The sequence below is a fragment of the Austrofundulus limnaeus genome, unplaced genomic scaffold (assembly GCF_001266775.1).
Source record: "Austrofundulus limnaeus strain Quisiro unplaced genomic scaffold, Austrofundulus_limnaeus-1.0 Scaffold177, whole genome shotgun sequence".
In the NCBI taxonomy this organism is placed as follows: domain Eukaryota; kingdom Metazoa; phylum Chordata; class Actinopteri; order Cyprinodontiformes; family Rivulidae; genus Austrofundulus; species Austrofundulus limnaeus.
In genome coordinates, this window is record NW_013952579.1 from 485,978 (window position 1) to 498,336 (window position 12,359).

At 43.1% G+C, this 12,359-nt stretch overlaps 1 protein-coding gene across 6 annotated transcripts in view; it reads right to left on the reverse strand.

Annotated features, from left to right (window-relative positions):
* hecw2a (HECT, C2 and WW domain containing E3 ubiquitin protein ligase 2a) overlaps window positions 1–12,359 on the reverse strand; it is a 41,547-nt gene that overhangs the window by 18,751 nt on the left and 10,437 nt on the right. For all 6 annotated transcript variants that reach the window (XR_001310973.1, XR_001310972.1, XM_014017808.1 and 3 more), the window contains exons 3-18: window positions 10,690–10,797; window positions 10,491–10,585; window positions 9,198–9,264; window positions 8,885–9,054; window positions 8,668–8,807; window positions 7,623–7,723; window positions 6,722–7,545; window positions 5,154–5,460; window positions 4,752–4,844; window positions 4,408–4,558; window positions 2,814–2,920; window positions 2,614–2,738; window positions 2,353–2,538; window positions 2,136–2,270; window positions 1,954–2,056; window positions 1,784–1,880 (exon numbers count right to left, since the gene is read on the reverse strand). Coding sequence is in view for 4 of the 6 variants with exons in the window: in XM_014017808.1 (XP_013873262.1) it covers window positions 1,784–1,880; window positions 1,954–2,056; window positions 2,136–2,270; window positions 2,353–2,538; window positions 2,614–2,738; window positions 2,814–2,920; window positions 4,408–4,558; window positions 4,752–4,844; window positions 5,154–5,460; window positions 6,722–7,545; window positions 7,623–7,723; window positions 8,668–8,807; window positions 8,885–9,054; window positions 9,198–9,264; window positions 10,491–10,585; window positions 10,690–10,797 (2,809 nt within the window). In the remaining 2 variants the exon portion in view is untranslated. The remainder of the gene's footprint in view (window positions 1–1,783; window positions 1,881–1,953; window positions 2,057–2,135; window positions 2,271–2,352; window positions 2,539–2,613; window positions 2,739–2,813; window positions 2,921–4,407; window positions 4,559–4,751; window positions 4,845–5,153; window positions 5,461–6,721; window positions 7,546–7,622; window positions 7,724–8,667; window positions 8,808–8,884; window positions 9,055–9,197; window positions 9,265–10,490; window positions 10,586–10,689; window positions 10,798–12,359) is intronic.

Sequence of the window (12,359 nt, forward strand, 5' to 3'; positions counted from 1 at the left end):
TTACACGAAATAGAACGTTGGTTACGTATTGTAACCCCAGATTCTATGAGTGTAAGCGCAGCCCTCTAAGGATCGGGGCCTCACCGGCGTCCGTAGCTGAAGAAAAAGTAAGCTATTGGGAGCTGAACTCAGGTCCGTCCTCCCCTTTTATACGGACCGAGGTGAGGCCCACGTCACGTGGGCGTGGACTATCGGCTCTTCAGAATGCGCGTACGCGCACGGGGGTACCCATCTGCGATAGCCTTAGAGGGCTGCGCTTACACTCATAGAATCTGGGGTTACAATACGTAACCAACGTTCTGCAGGAAACAATAAAACACAAAAACCTGTTAGCTCAGATTAGCTATTAGCTTGAACCAGTCTTTAGTTCAGGTTAGAAATTAGCCAAACTAGCCATTAGCTTAATTTTGCTATTAGTTTGGATAACCCATTGTCCCAGACTAGGCATTATCTCAGATTAGCAACTAGCTCACATTAGTCATTACCTTGAATTTGACTTTACCTTATACAATTATCTAGGATTAGCCATAAACGCAGACTATCCATTAACCCAGATTAGCCTTTAGCTCAGGACAGTTGTTAGTTCAAATCAGCCATTAGCTCAGACCAGTAATCTTAGACTAGCCATTAGTTCAGACTAGTTATTAGCTCAGATAAGCCATTAGCTCAGACTGGTCATTAGCTCAGATTAGAAATTAGCTCAGACGAGCCATTAGCTTCAATTTGCCATTAGTTTAGACTGGTCATTAGCTCAGATTAGAAATTAGCTCAGACTAGTCATTAGCTCGGATTGGCCAATAGTTCAGACTAGTCATTATCTTAAACTAACCATTACCTCAGACTAGTTATTAGCTCAGATTAGCCAGTAGTTTAGACTAGTCATTAGCTCAGGTTAGTCAATATCTTAGACTAGTCATTATCTCAGATTAGCCAATAGTTCAGAATAGTCATTAGCTCAGATTAGCCAATAGTTTAGACTAGTCATCAACTCAGACTAGCCAATATCTTAGACTAGTCATTAGCTCAGACGAGCCATTAGTTTAGACTAGTCATTATCTTAAACTAACCATTACCTCAGACTAGTTATTAGCTCAGATTAGTCAACAGTTCAGACTAGTCATTATCTTAAACTAACCATTACCTCAGACTAGTTATTAGCTCAGATTAGCCAATAGTTTAAACTAGTCATTAGCTCATGTTAGTCAATATCTTAGACTAGTCATTATCTCAGATTAGCCAATAGTTCAGAATAGTCATCAACTCAGATTAGCCAATATCTTAGACTAGTCATTAGCTCAGATTAGTCAACATCTTAGACTAGTCATTAGCTCAGATTAGCCAATAGTTTAGACTAGTCATCAACTCAGATTAGTCAACATCTTAGACTAGTCATTAGCTCAGATTAGTCAATATCTTAGACTAGTCATTAGCTCAGATTAGTCAATATCTTAGACTAGTCATTAGCTCAGATTAGCCAATATCTTAGACTAGTCATTAGCTCAGATTAGCAGTAGTTCAGACTAGTCATTATCTTAATCTAACCATTACCTCCGACTAGTTATTAGCTCAGATTAGCCAATAGCTTGGACTAGCTATAAATTTAGATTAGAATTAAAAGCTATTCCAATCTATCAGGATTAAAGTGTTGGTGCTGGATGATGATGATGATGATGATGATGATGATGATGATGATGATGATGATGACGAGGAGGAGGAGGAGGAGGCACTACGGGTGAAGGAGAGGGTAAAGAATAAAACACAAGAAGAAGAAGAAAAGACCTACTTGAGTGAGTGGTTCCTGGCGAGCTCCGGCTGCCTCTCCTGCAGGATCTCAAAGATGTTGGGCTGCCGTAGAAAGGCCACGATCTTGTCGTTGTAGGCTGAAGGAAAAAAGGACATTTTTAGGAGACAGTTCTGGATCTGTGTGACCAAACCTGCCGCTGGCGGGCTTACCGACAGGAACCACGTCGTGGTACGGGCTTCGACTGGAGCCGCTGAAGGTGCTGGAGGGGCGGGGCGTCAAGGGCGGGTTGGTTTGACGCGAGTCGTCCACCACCTGTGAGAAAAAGAAAGGTTGAGCCTGAAACCCTGTGAGGGTCCTAAAGACCCAGAACCCTGGTCGGGTCATTGCTCACCTCTCCGGCGCTGTGGCTGCGCTGGCGGCTCAGGTGTTGGCGATGGGCCAGCAGCCCGGTGGAGCGGGAGCTCTGCAGGGGCAGCCGCGGGTCGATGAAGGTGGTGGATCGACAGTTGTGATCCACGAAGAAGGGCTGGTGGGTGGAGAAGAACGCACTCAGATCAGAAACCTTCCAGGATGGGACCGAAGCGTCCGGCGCTCCGGTGAAAACCCACCTTCCCGGTGTGGTCGTGCTTCATCTCCCAGCCCCGGGGCAGCTCCAGCTGCTTGTTGGAGAACATGTTGAGGAAGGTGACCAGGTCGCGGTTGTGCTGGTAGCGCTCGAAGTAGTAGGCGTCTCGACGCACCTTGCTGATCATGTGCTTCAGGCAGGTGTTGCTCGTAAACATGCGGTAGGCACTCTGGACAGAGAAGGTCAACGTTTCAGAAACTTTGAGACGTTCGAACAGAACGAGGTTCAGGGTTTAGAGACTGACGGGGTTTGAATGCAGCATGGTGAAGAAGTCCGGGCTGCACAGGAACTTGGCGCTGGGCGACTGGAGCAGCAGGGAGAGCCTGGAGCGACCGCCGGAGTGAGCGCCAGAGCTGTCCCTGCGGTACTCTGCAACAACACGTGTCGTCAGACGGCGAGGAAGGTTCCTCACAGCAGCTGCAGGTTCCTGTTCAGGAGACTCACCTGAGACAGAGTGAGGCGTCAGGTCACCCTCCGGTTCTGACCGGAGGTCCGTGGAGCTCTCCTCAGAGCGGTCGCTGTTCGTGATGGTCCTCCTGATGCTCTGGTACCTGAGAAAAAACCAGCTGGAGTTTTAACCAGGTGCCTTTACCTTCTGCAGCAGGTAGAAGAGGCTCCGCCCATCTACCAAAAGATCAGGCTCTCAAGATGGAAAAAAACTTAATCATCCTGAAACTGTCACTAATTCTGCTCAAACAGCCGAAATCAAACATCCAGAAAAACAGCTGAAATCAAAACAGCCGAAATCAAACATCCAGCACAACAGCCGAAATCAAACATCCAGCACAAACAGCCGAAATCAAACATCCAGCAAAACAGCTGAAATCAAACATCCGCAAAACAGCTGAAATCAAACATCCAGCACAACCAGCCGAAATTAAACATCCAGCAAAACAGCCGAAATCAAACATCCAGCAAAACAGCCGAAATCAAACATCCAGCAAAACAGCCGAAATCAAACATCCAGCAAAACAGCCGAAATCAAACATCCAGCACAAACAGCTGAAATCAAACATCCAGCACAAACAGCTGAAATCAAACATCCAGCAAAACAGCCGAAATCAAACATCCAGCAAAACAGCCAAAATCAAACATCCAGCACAAACAGCTGAAATCAAACATCCAGCAAAACAGCTGAAATCAAACATCCAGCAAAACAGCCGAAATCAAACATCCAGCAAAACAGCTGAAATCAAACATCCAGCAAAACAGCCGAAATCAAACATCCAGCACAAACAGCCAAAATCAAACATCAGCACAAACAGCCGAAATCAAACATCCAGCACAAACAGCCGAAATCAAACATCCAGCACAAACAGCCGAAATCAAACATCCAGCACAAACAGCCAAAATCAAACATCAGCACAAACAGCCGAAATCAAACATCCAGCACAAACAGCCAAAATCAAACATCCAGCACAAACAGCCAAAATCAAACATCAGCACAAACAGCCGAAATCAAACATCAGCACAGACAGCCAAAATCAAACATCCAGCAAAACAGCTGAAATCAAACATCCAGCAAAACAGCTGAAATCAAACATCCAGCACAAACAGCTGAAATCAATCATCCAGCAAAACAGCTGAAATCAAACATCCAGCAAAACAGCTGAAATCAATCATCCAGCACAAACAGCCAAAATCAAACATCTGTTCTCTCAAAAATAAACAAACTATAAAAGCTTTTATTGTAAAAATGCATTGAGAGATGAATGAAGGCTGAAATTGATTAAAGAAGCTAAACTTGAATTATTAAACTTAAATAAAAAAATTACCAAAACTGCAGCTAYAATTTAATAATAGCAACTGGTAGCTTAAATACTATAATTAGCAAAACTGTAGCTAAAAAGATCAAAACTTTAGCTAAAACCTAAAAGCAGTTAAACTGTAGCTAGCTGTTAAAATCATCAAAACCTAAATTTAGCTAAACAAAGGCATAAAAGCTAAAAGTAATTAAAATAAAAGAAAAACATTTGATTCAACAAAACTAAAAGTCACCTGCTGGTCAGTTTTTGAGAGTTCTGGTTCTGAAACCCACCTGCGGTTGAGCTGCTCCATCTGCTGAATGGAGTTGGAGCGGGTCAGGCCCTGGGGGGCGGGGGGCCCAGTGGGACGCTGCCATGTGGTGGTCCTGTTCACGTGGTCCACAAAGAAGATCCTGCCGTGGCTGTCGATGCGGGCCTCCCAGTCTGAGAGGAGACAACTCATGTCAGAGACCTCTGGCTCACAGAACCGGACAAACAAAACCAGAGAATCAAAACAATCATTTTATTTTTCCTCCATCCAGGACTCCCCACCGTCTGCTCTGTTACCACAACACAGATTAAAATAAAGACACACAACAACGACAGGCCAAGGCTTCATGCAGACACACACACTCACTGGGAGGCAGCGGTTCGTCCACACGCTGGTACCGATGGATGTCATGACGCACCGAAGGAAGAGAACGTACAGGATGGCCGTTAACGTGAGCTCCTAAACACAAAAAGAACAAATGTCCAGGTGATTTAAGTCCTATTTCATAAATTATTACTAATTTATTAACGTAATCCCTTTTAAATCTTGTCACAAGTGTGCTAGGGTTAACCTGTAGATTTCTTGACGCAACCTTGTAAATTTGCTACAGTTAGCTTGTAGATTTGCTACGGTTAGCTTGTACGTTTACTAGGGTTAGCTTATTAGCGCTAACTTCAGCAGACAAAACAGTACAGGTTACCACTCAGGTCACCTTTAACTAAAACCAAACTAATCCATCTGAAACACCAGGAAATGTAATGTTTCTACCTTCATCTCTGTCCGTTTCCTGTTCTGTATTGATAGGCCCCGCCTCCTCTGGAGTTTTTGTCTCCTCCCCTTCTGGTTCCTCAGCCCCTCCCCCTGTCGCCTGCAGGCTCAGCCTCCTTACGATGAGCTCCTCCATCTCCTCATGCTCGCTGGGAGCTGGAGCTTCTCCTTCAGCCTCGGTGGCTTCTGCTCGTACGCCACCACCTCTGTCATCATCGTCTTCATCTATAGTCTGAGCGTTCGGAGGGGGGCCCGAGTCTCCATCCCCCCCTGGATCTATGGCAGTCATTGCTCCTTCCTTTGCTTCCTACATGAAATTCAGACAAGTATTTATTTTTTTTTATGTTTTTGCAAACGTCAGTTATTAGATTAGCTAGGATTTGCTTATAGACATGCAAAAGTTAGCTTTTAGGTTTGCTAGAGTTAGCTTGTAGACATGCTAAAGTTAGCTTTTAGGTTTGCTAGAGTTAGCTTGTACACGCGCTAAAGTTAGCTTGTTGGCTTGCTAGGGTTACCTTGTAGACATGCTAAAGTTAGCTTGTTGGCTTGCTAGGGTTACCTTGTAGACATGCTAAAGTTAGCTTGTTGGCTTGCTAGAGTTAGCTTGTAGAAATGCTAAAGTTAGATTGTTTGCTTGCTAGGGTTACCTTGTAGACATGCTAAAGTTAGCTTGTTGGCTCGCTAGGGTTACCTTGTAGAAATGCTAAAGTTAGCTTGTTGGCTTGCTAGGGTTACCTTGTAGAAATGCTAAAGTTAGATTGTTTGCTTGCTAGGGTTACCTTGTAGACACGCTAAAGTCAGCTTGTTGGCTTGCTAGGGTTACCTTGTAGATATGCTAAAGTTAGCTTGTTGGCTTGCTAGAGTTACCTTGTAGACATGCTAAAGTTAGCTTGTTGGCTTGCTAGAGTTAGCTTGTAGACATGCTAAAGTTAGCTTGTTGGCTTGCTAGAGTTAGCTTGTAGACATGCTAAAGTTAGCTTGTTGGCTTGCTAGAGCTGCCTTGTAGACATGCTAAAGATAGCTTGTAGACATTCTAACTTTACCTTGTATGTTTAATTGGGTTAGCTATGCCAAGGTTAGCTTGTAGACATGCTATAGTTAGCTTGTTGGCTTTCTAGGGTTAGTTTCTAGACATCACAACATTAGATTGGAGACATGATAAAGTTAGCTTGTACACACGCTAAAGTTAGTTTGTTGTTTTGCTAGGATTACCTTGTAGACATGCCAAAGTTAGCATGTTGGCTTGCTAGGGTTAGCTTGTAGACATGCCAAAGTTAGCTTGCAGATTTGCTAGAGTTAGCTTGTAGAAAGCTATAGTTAGCTTGTTGGCTTGTTAGTTTGTAGACATCACAACATTATCTTGTTGACATATTAAAGTTAGCTTGAACACATGCTAAAGTTAGCTTGTTCGCTTGCTAGTGTTACCTTGTAGATACTGTAAGTTTAGCTTGCGTGTTTGCTTGAATTATCTTATAGACAGGCCAAGGTTAGCCTATAGGCTAAGGGTTAGTTTCAGTAAGGTTAATATTTAAAGTATTGTATCAAGACCCAATCAGAATTAAACTCACCGTAGCAGAGGTCAGGGTGATGGGGCAGCTCTCGGATGATGAAAACACAGTCTGAGGTGCCGTTACCATGGAGCAGGTGTTAATGTCTGATGAGACCTCCTCTCCAGCCGCTCTTCCCTGTTCAGCTGCTGCTGCACCCAAAGCAAGATGTGTAGCGACCTCAGTGACTGGAACCTCCTCCTCCGCCTCGAGGAACACATCCTGCTCCAGGACATCCTCCAAGTCAAGATCAGGTTCTAGATCTGGGTCCACCTCTGCCTCTGGTGGAACTTCATCCATCTCTGTCTCCTCCTCTTGCACCGAGCACTCTGGCTGATCAGGAATCAGGTCGTCTTCATCGGGACCACAGACGTCCAGAGATTCTCCGTTCAGCAGCAGTGGGGACAAAGGTATGGGAGGAACGTCGTTCATCCCAGACCTCTCCTCGTCCTCGTCGGAGTCGATGTGCAGCATGTCGCTCAGCCTCGTGTGCGTCGGGAAGCTGGAGCACAGTTTAGGCGAGGCAGCACCCAGAGGTCTCTCACCCGGACCTTTGGGAGCTTCYATAGCGTCCAGCCCCTCACTGAGGGACCTCTGAAGCATCGTCTGATCAGAGAACATCACAGGCTGAACAAACCTGGCCCCCGCRCTAACGACAGGCAGGTCTTTTTCTGGCAAAGCTGTGGCTCCGCCTTCCCACATGCCCTGAGAGCCCTGGGAGCCGGTTGGAGAAGCACCTGCGGAMACCACGCCTGGAAGGGGATGAGGCAAGTCCTCGTCGTCGGATGGCGTTCCTGGAGCTCCATTCAAGGATGAAATACCAATGATGGAGTCAGGAGAGGCACCTACAGCAGGTAGATGGGGGTGAATATTAAAGGAAAACAAAGAAAATGATAGACTTATAAATCGTACACAGGTGTACCGTCGGGTCCGGTCGAGGTTAGCTCGACTTTAAACTGCAGGTGACCGCTCACATGTTCGGTTGGCAAGCGTCGAGACAAGGAGAAACTCACAGGCTGCACTCTGAAAAAGGAAGCAGGACATTTTCTGATAGCTTGTACACATGCTTAAGTTAGCTTGTAGGCATGCTAGGGTTAAACTGTATACATGTTAGGTTAGCTTGTTAGCTTGCTAAGTTTAGCTTGTACGCTTTCTAGGGTTAGCCTGTAGACTTTCTAAATGTAGCTTTTATGTTTGCTAGGGTTAGCTTGTAGACATGTTAGATTAGCTTGTCAACATGCTAAAGTTAGCTTGCTWGGCTAGCTTGCATAAAWGTTAAAATTAACTTGCTATGGTTAGCTTGTAGTCATGTTAAGTTAGTTTGTTGGCTGGCTTGTATTAGCTTGCAGACAAGTTAAGGTTAACTTATAGGCCTGCTAGGGTTAGGTTGTAGATATGATAAAACATTGTTGGCTTACTACGGTTAGCTTGTAGCCTTGCCAATGGTTAGCTTGTAGGCTTGCTAGGGTTAGCTTGTAGACATGCTAAAGTTAGCATAGCTGGGGTTAGATTGTAGACTTGCTAAAGTTTGCTTGTAAACTTTCTAGGCTTAGCTTGCAGACATGCTAAAGTTAGCGTAGCTGGGGTTAGTTGTAGACGTGTTAAGTTTAACTTGTAAGCTTGCTACAGTTAGCTTGACGACTTGCTAAAGTTTGCTTGTAGACTTTCTAGGCTTAGCTTGCAGACATGCTAAAGTTAGCGTAGCTGGGGTTAGTTGTAGACGTGTTAAGTTTAACTTGTAAGCTTGCTACAGTTAGCTTGACGACTTGCTAAAGTTTGCTTGTAGACTTTCTAGGCTTAGCTTGCAGACATGCTAAAGTTAGCGTAGCTGGGGTTAGTTGTAGACGTGTTAAGTTTAACTTGTAATCTTGCTACAGTTAGCTTGACAACTTGCTAAAGTTTGCTTGTAGACTTTCTAGGGTTAGCTTGCAGACATGCTAAAGTTAGCTTGTTGCTTTGCCACATACCCTGGTATTTTTTCGATAAGCCGCTGCACGGGGATGGCGAGCTGACCGAGGAAGCGTTTGATGATTGGTCGGCTCTTTGCGAACTTGTCCTTCACCTCGATGTAGAGGATGTCCGTCATTAGCGCCACAAATGTGTATTTCTGTTGGCAGGTAAACACGTTCTCTCAGTTTGGCTGATCGATAAATGAAAGGTAATCATGGAAGCGARGAGCGTCACCTCTCCGTGCCACACAGGGTTGATGGTGTTGGCGATGATGGCCGACCGGCGCTCCTGTCCGTGGTGGCTGAAGACAGGGAAGATGTTTCTCTTCCCTGGGTGGATGGACATTTTCAGATAAGGGTCGGGGTTAAAGAACATGCCCTTTTTTAGGCCGGTGGCTCGAAGATCTGTAACAAGAGAGAGAGCATTCCAGAAATGATTTCTAATGTCTAAACTTTTTGTTTTTCTCTAGCTTGGGTGAAATATATATTTGCCTAAATCCACTTATTCTTACTTCATGTTGCCTTGATGTCATAATGTTTTAACTCACCCGTTAAAGTAAAGCTGATCAGTTTCCGAGGATGCTCAACACCCACCTGCTCTGCCAGACCCTCCACCTGCAACAACAAGATYACAACATTAAACACAGAAGATTTATTTACTCAAACAAGACAAACAATAATATGACTTTACATATACAGAGAAAGTTTGTCACATTTAGCTTCAAACAATGTTTAGAAATATTACTGTGGATTTTCTAAAGTCACCTTTTAGCACATTTAAATAGTTAAATAAAAATGTAAAATGTTAAATCTAAATGTCAAATATCTAAATGTCAAATTGTAAATCTAAATGTTAAATCTAAATGTCCTAAATGTTACATCTAAATGTACTAAATGTTAAATCTAAATGTTAAATATARCTAAATGTCAAATTGTAAATATGAATGTTAAATCTAAATGTCAAATTGTAAATATGAATGCTAAATCTAAATGTCAAATTGTAAATCTATGTTAAATCTAAATGTCGTAAATGTTACATTTAAATGTACTAAATGTTAAATCTAAATGTTAAATATATCTAAATGTCAAATTGTAAATATGAATGTTAAATCTAAAATGTCAAAAATATTTCTAAATGTCAAACTGTAATTACAAATGTTACATCTAAATGTCCAATGGTAAATCTAAATGTTAAATCTAAATGTCCTAAATGTTACATCTAAATGTACTAAATGTTAAATCTAAATGTCACATGTTAAATCTAAATGTCAAATGTTAAATCTAAATGTCACATGTTAAATCTAAATGTCAAATGTTAAATCTAAATGTCAAATGTTAAATCTAAATGTCACATGTTAAATCTAAATGTCAAATGTTAAATCTAAATGTCACATGTTAAATCTAAATGTCAAATGTTAAATCTAAATGTCACATGTTAAATCTAAATGTCAAATGTTAAATCTAAATGTCAAATTGTAAATATGAATGCTAAATCAAAATGTCAAATGATATATCTAAAAGTCAAATGGTAAATCTAAATGTTAATTATTAAATCTAAATATTAAATGTTAATTGTAAATGAAGACCTTAACTCTCTGGATAACATTTCAACTGAACTTTCCTGTGGTTTTCTGAAGTCGGATATATTGAAATTTTTGTTACAGTATTAACACTGTCTGTATAATCTACGGTGATTGTCCGATCATTTGAGAGAGCAGCAGATAAAGTATGTAAATAATATGCGCGACGTCACGAGTGGAGGTTCCCATTACAACTAATCGAGATGCTTTAATGCAATCTTCTGTCTTAGTTTTAACGTTTATTATTTAACACAAACAGACCAGGACTGCTGGATTCTTCACAGTGATGCAGGGGGTCGCTGCTCTRAGCGCTCCGCTCACTCCGTGGTAATATTTAAAACAAATCTTAGTCTCAGCTGTGGAGGAAGAAGGCAGGAGTTAATCCATATGTTCAATACGTCATAAACAAACGAGTGATTTAATTGTTAATTTAAGAATCTTCTAGGAGAGGGAAACCTACGCTCCATAAAATACGGCCCTGGCTCCAGCCTCCAGACGATCTGACCCTTCTGGGTTCCATTAACCCCTCGGTTCTTACAGTCCCACACGTTGGATGGGCTGGTTTCATCTGTTAGATGAGGCAAAAAATAAAAATAAAACTTGAGMAAAACTGTCACAATGATACATTTCTTGTAACTTTGGGTCTACATAGGTCTGCACACTRTGCAATCCAAAACACAATTTTTCCCTCTAATCAGTGAAATCCGTTCCTAAAATAGCCTCTGAATAACCTTCAAGCAAAAGGACGAACTTCCTGTGAGTTAGAAGCTTGGAGGGGGATTTCCGCTGTACGTAGCAGTTTTGTACACAGATTAATGAAGGCCAAACTCAAGTGTGTGTGTTCGGTGTGTGAGTGTGTGTGAGGAGGCGAGGGCAGGTTGCTTGTTACTGAATGTCTGCTTAGTCAATGAAAATGTTAGCTCCACCAGGCTATAAGACCCTGAAGCAGGTAATTAGGTTCTGGCAGCCTTGGGATCAATACAAAGTGACCCAACGACCCATCCGGAACCAGAATATATTCAGCTCTGTGGGTTTCTGAGCTCAACGGAACAACAAACTCTCAAAGTTAGGACAACAACAAAGGCCTGAGTGATTCTTTTTCTTCTTGCAGTTTTAAGATTTAGAAAAATACCTGCTAAAGTTTGGGCCAGAACCTCACAAAGATGTTGCTGTCAGTCTACGTTCCAACCCTCACTCATGGTCTGAACTCTGGGTGGTGACTGACAGAACCAGATCTGAGGTCCAGGTGAGTTTTCTCTGCAGGGTAGCTGGACTCTAGTTCAGTTRTCCAGGAGAGACTCAGATTAGAGCTGCTGATCCACAGAGGAACCAGCTGAGGTGGTTCATCTGGTGAGGATGGACCCTGAAGAGACTATGACCCWCAGCTGGTCTGGAAACACATTGGAGTCCTCCCAAAGGAGCTGGAAGAGATGACTGTGGAAAGAGAGGTCTGGACCTCCTGGAACAAGATGGATGGATGATTGATGAATAAATGAATGGATGGATGAATAAATGGATGGATGGATGGATGGATGGATGGATGAATAAATGGATGGATGGATGGATGGATGGATGAATAAATGGATGGATGGATGAATAAATGGATGGATGTATAGATAGACAGACAGACAGACAGATGGATGTATAGATAGATGAATAAATGTATAGATGGATGGATGGATGGATGGATGGATGGATGGATGATGTATGGATGGATAGATGGATAGATAGGATAGGACAGACAGACAGACGGACGGACGGACGGACGGACGGACGGACGGACGGACGGACGGACGGACGGACGGACGGACGGACGGACGGACGGACGGACGGACGGACGGACGGATGGATAGATGGATAGATGGATAGATGGATGGATGGATGGATGATGTATGGATGGATAGATAAATAGATAGGATAGGGCGGACGGATGGATGGATGGATGGATGGATGGATGGATGGATGGATAGGATAGGACAGACAGACAGACAGATGGATGTATAGATGAATGGATGGATAGGATAGGATAGGACAGACAGACAGACGGACGGACGGACGGACGGACGGACGGACGGACGGATGGATGGATGGATGGATGGATGGATGGATGGATGGATGGGACAGACAGAC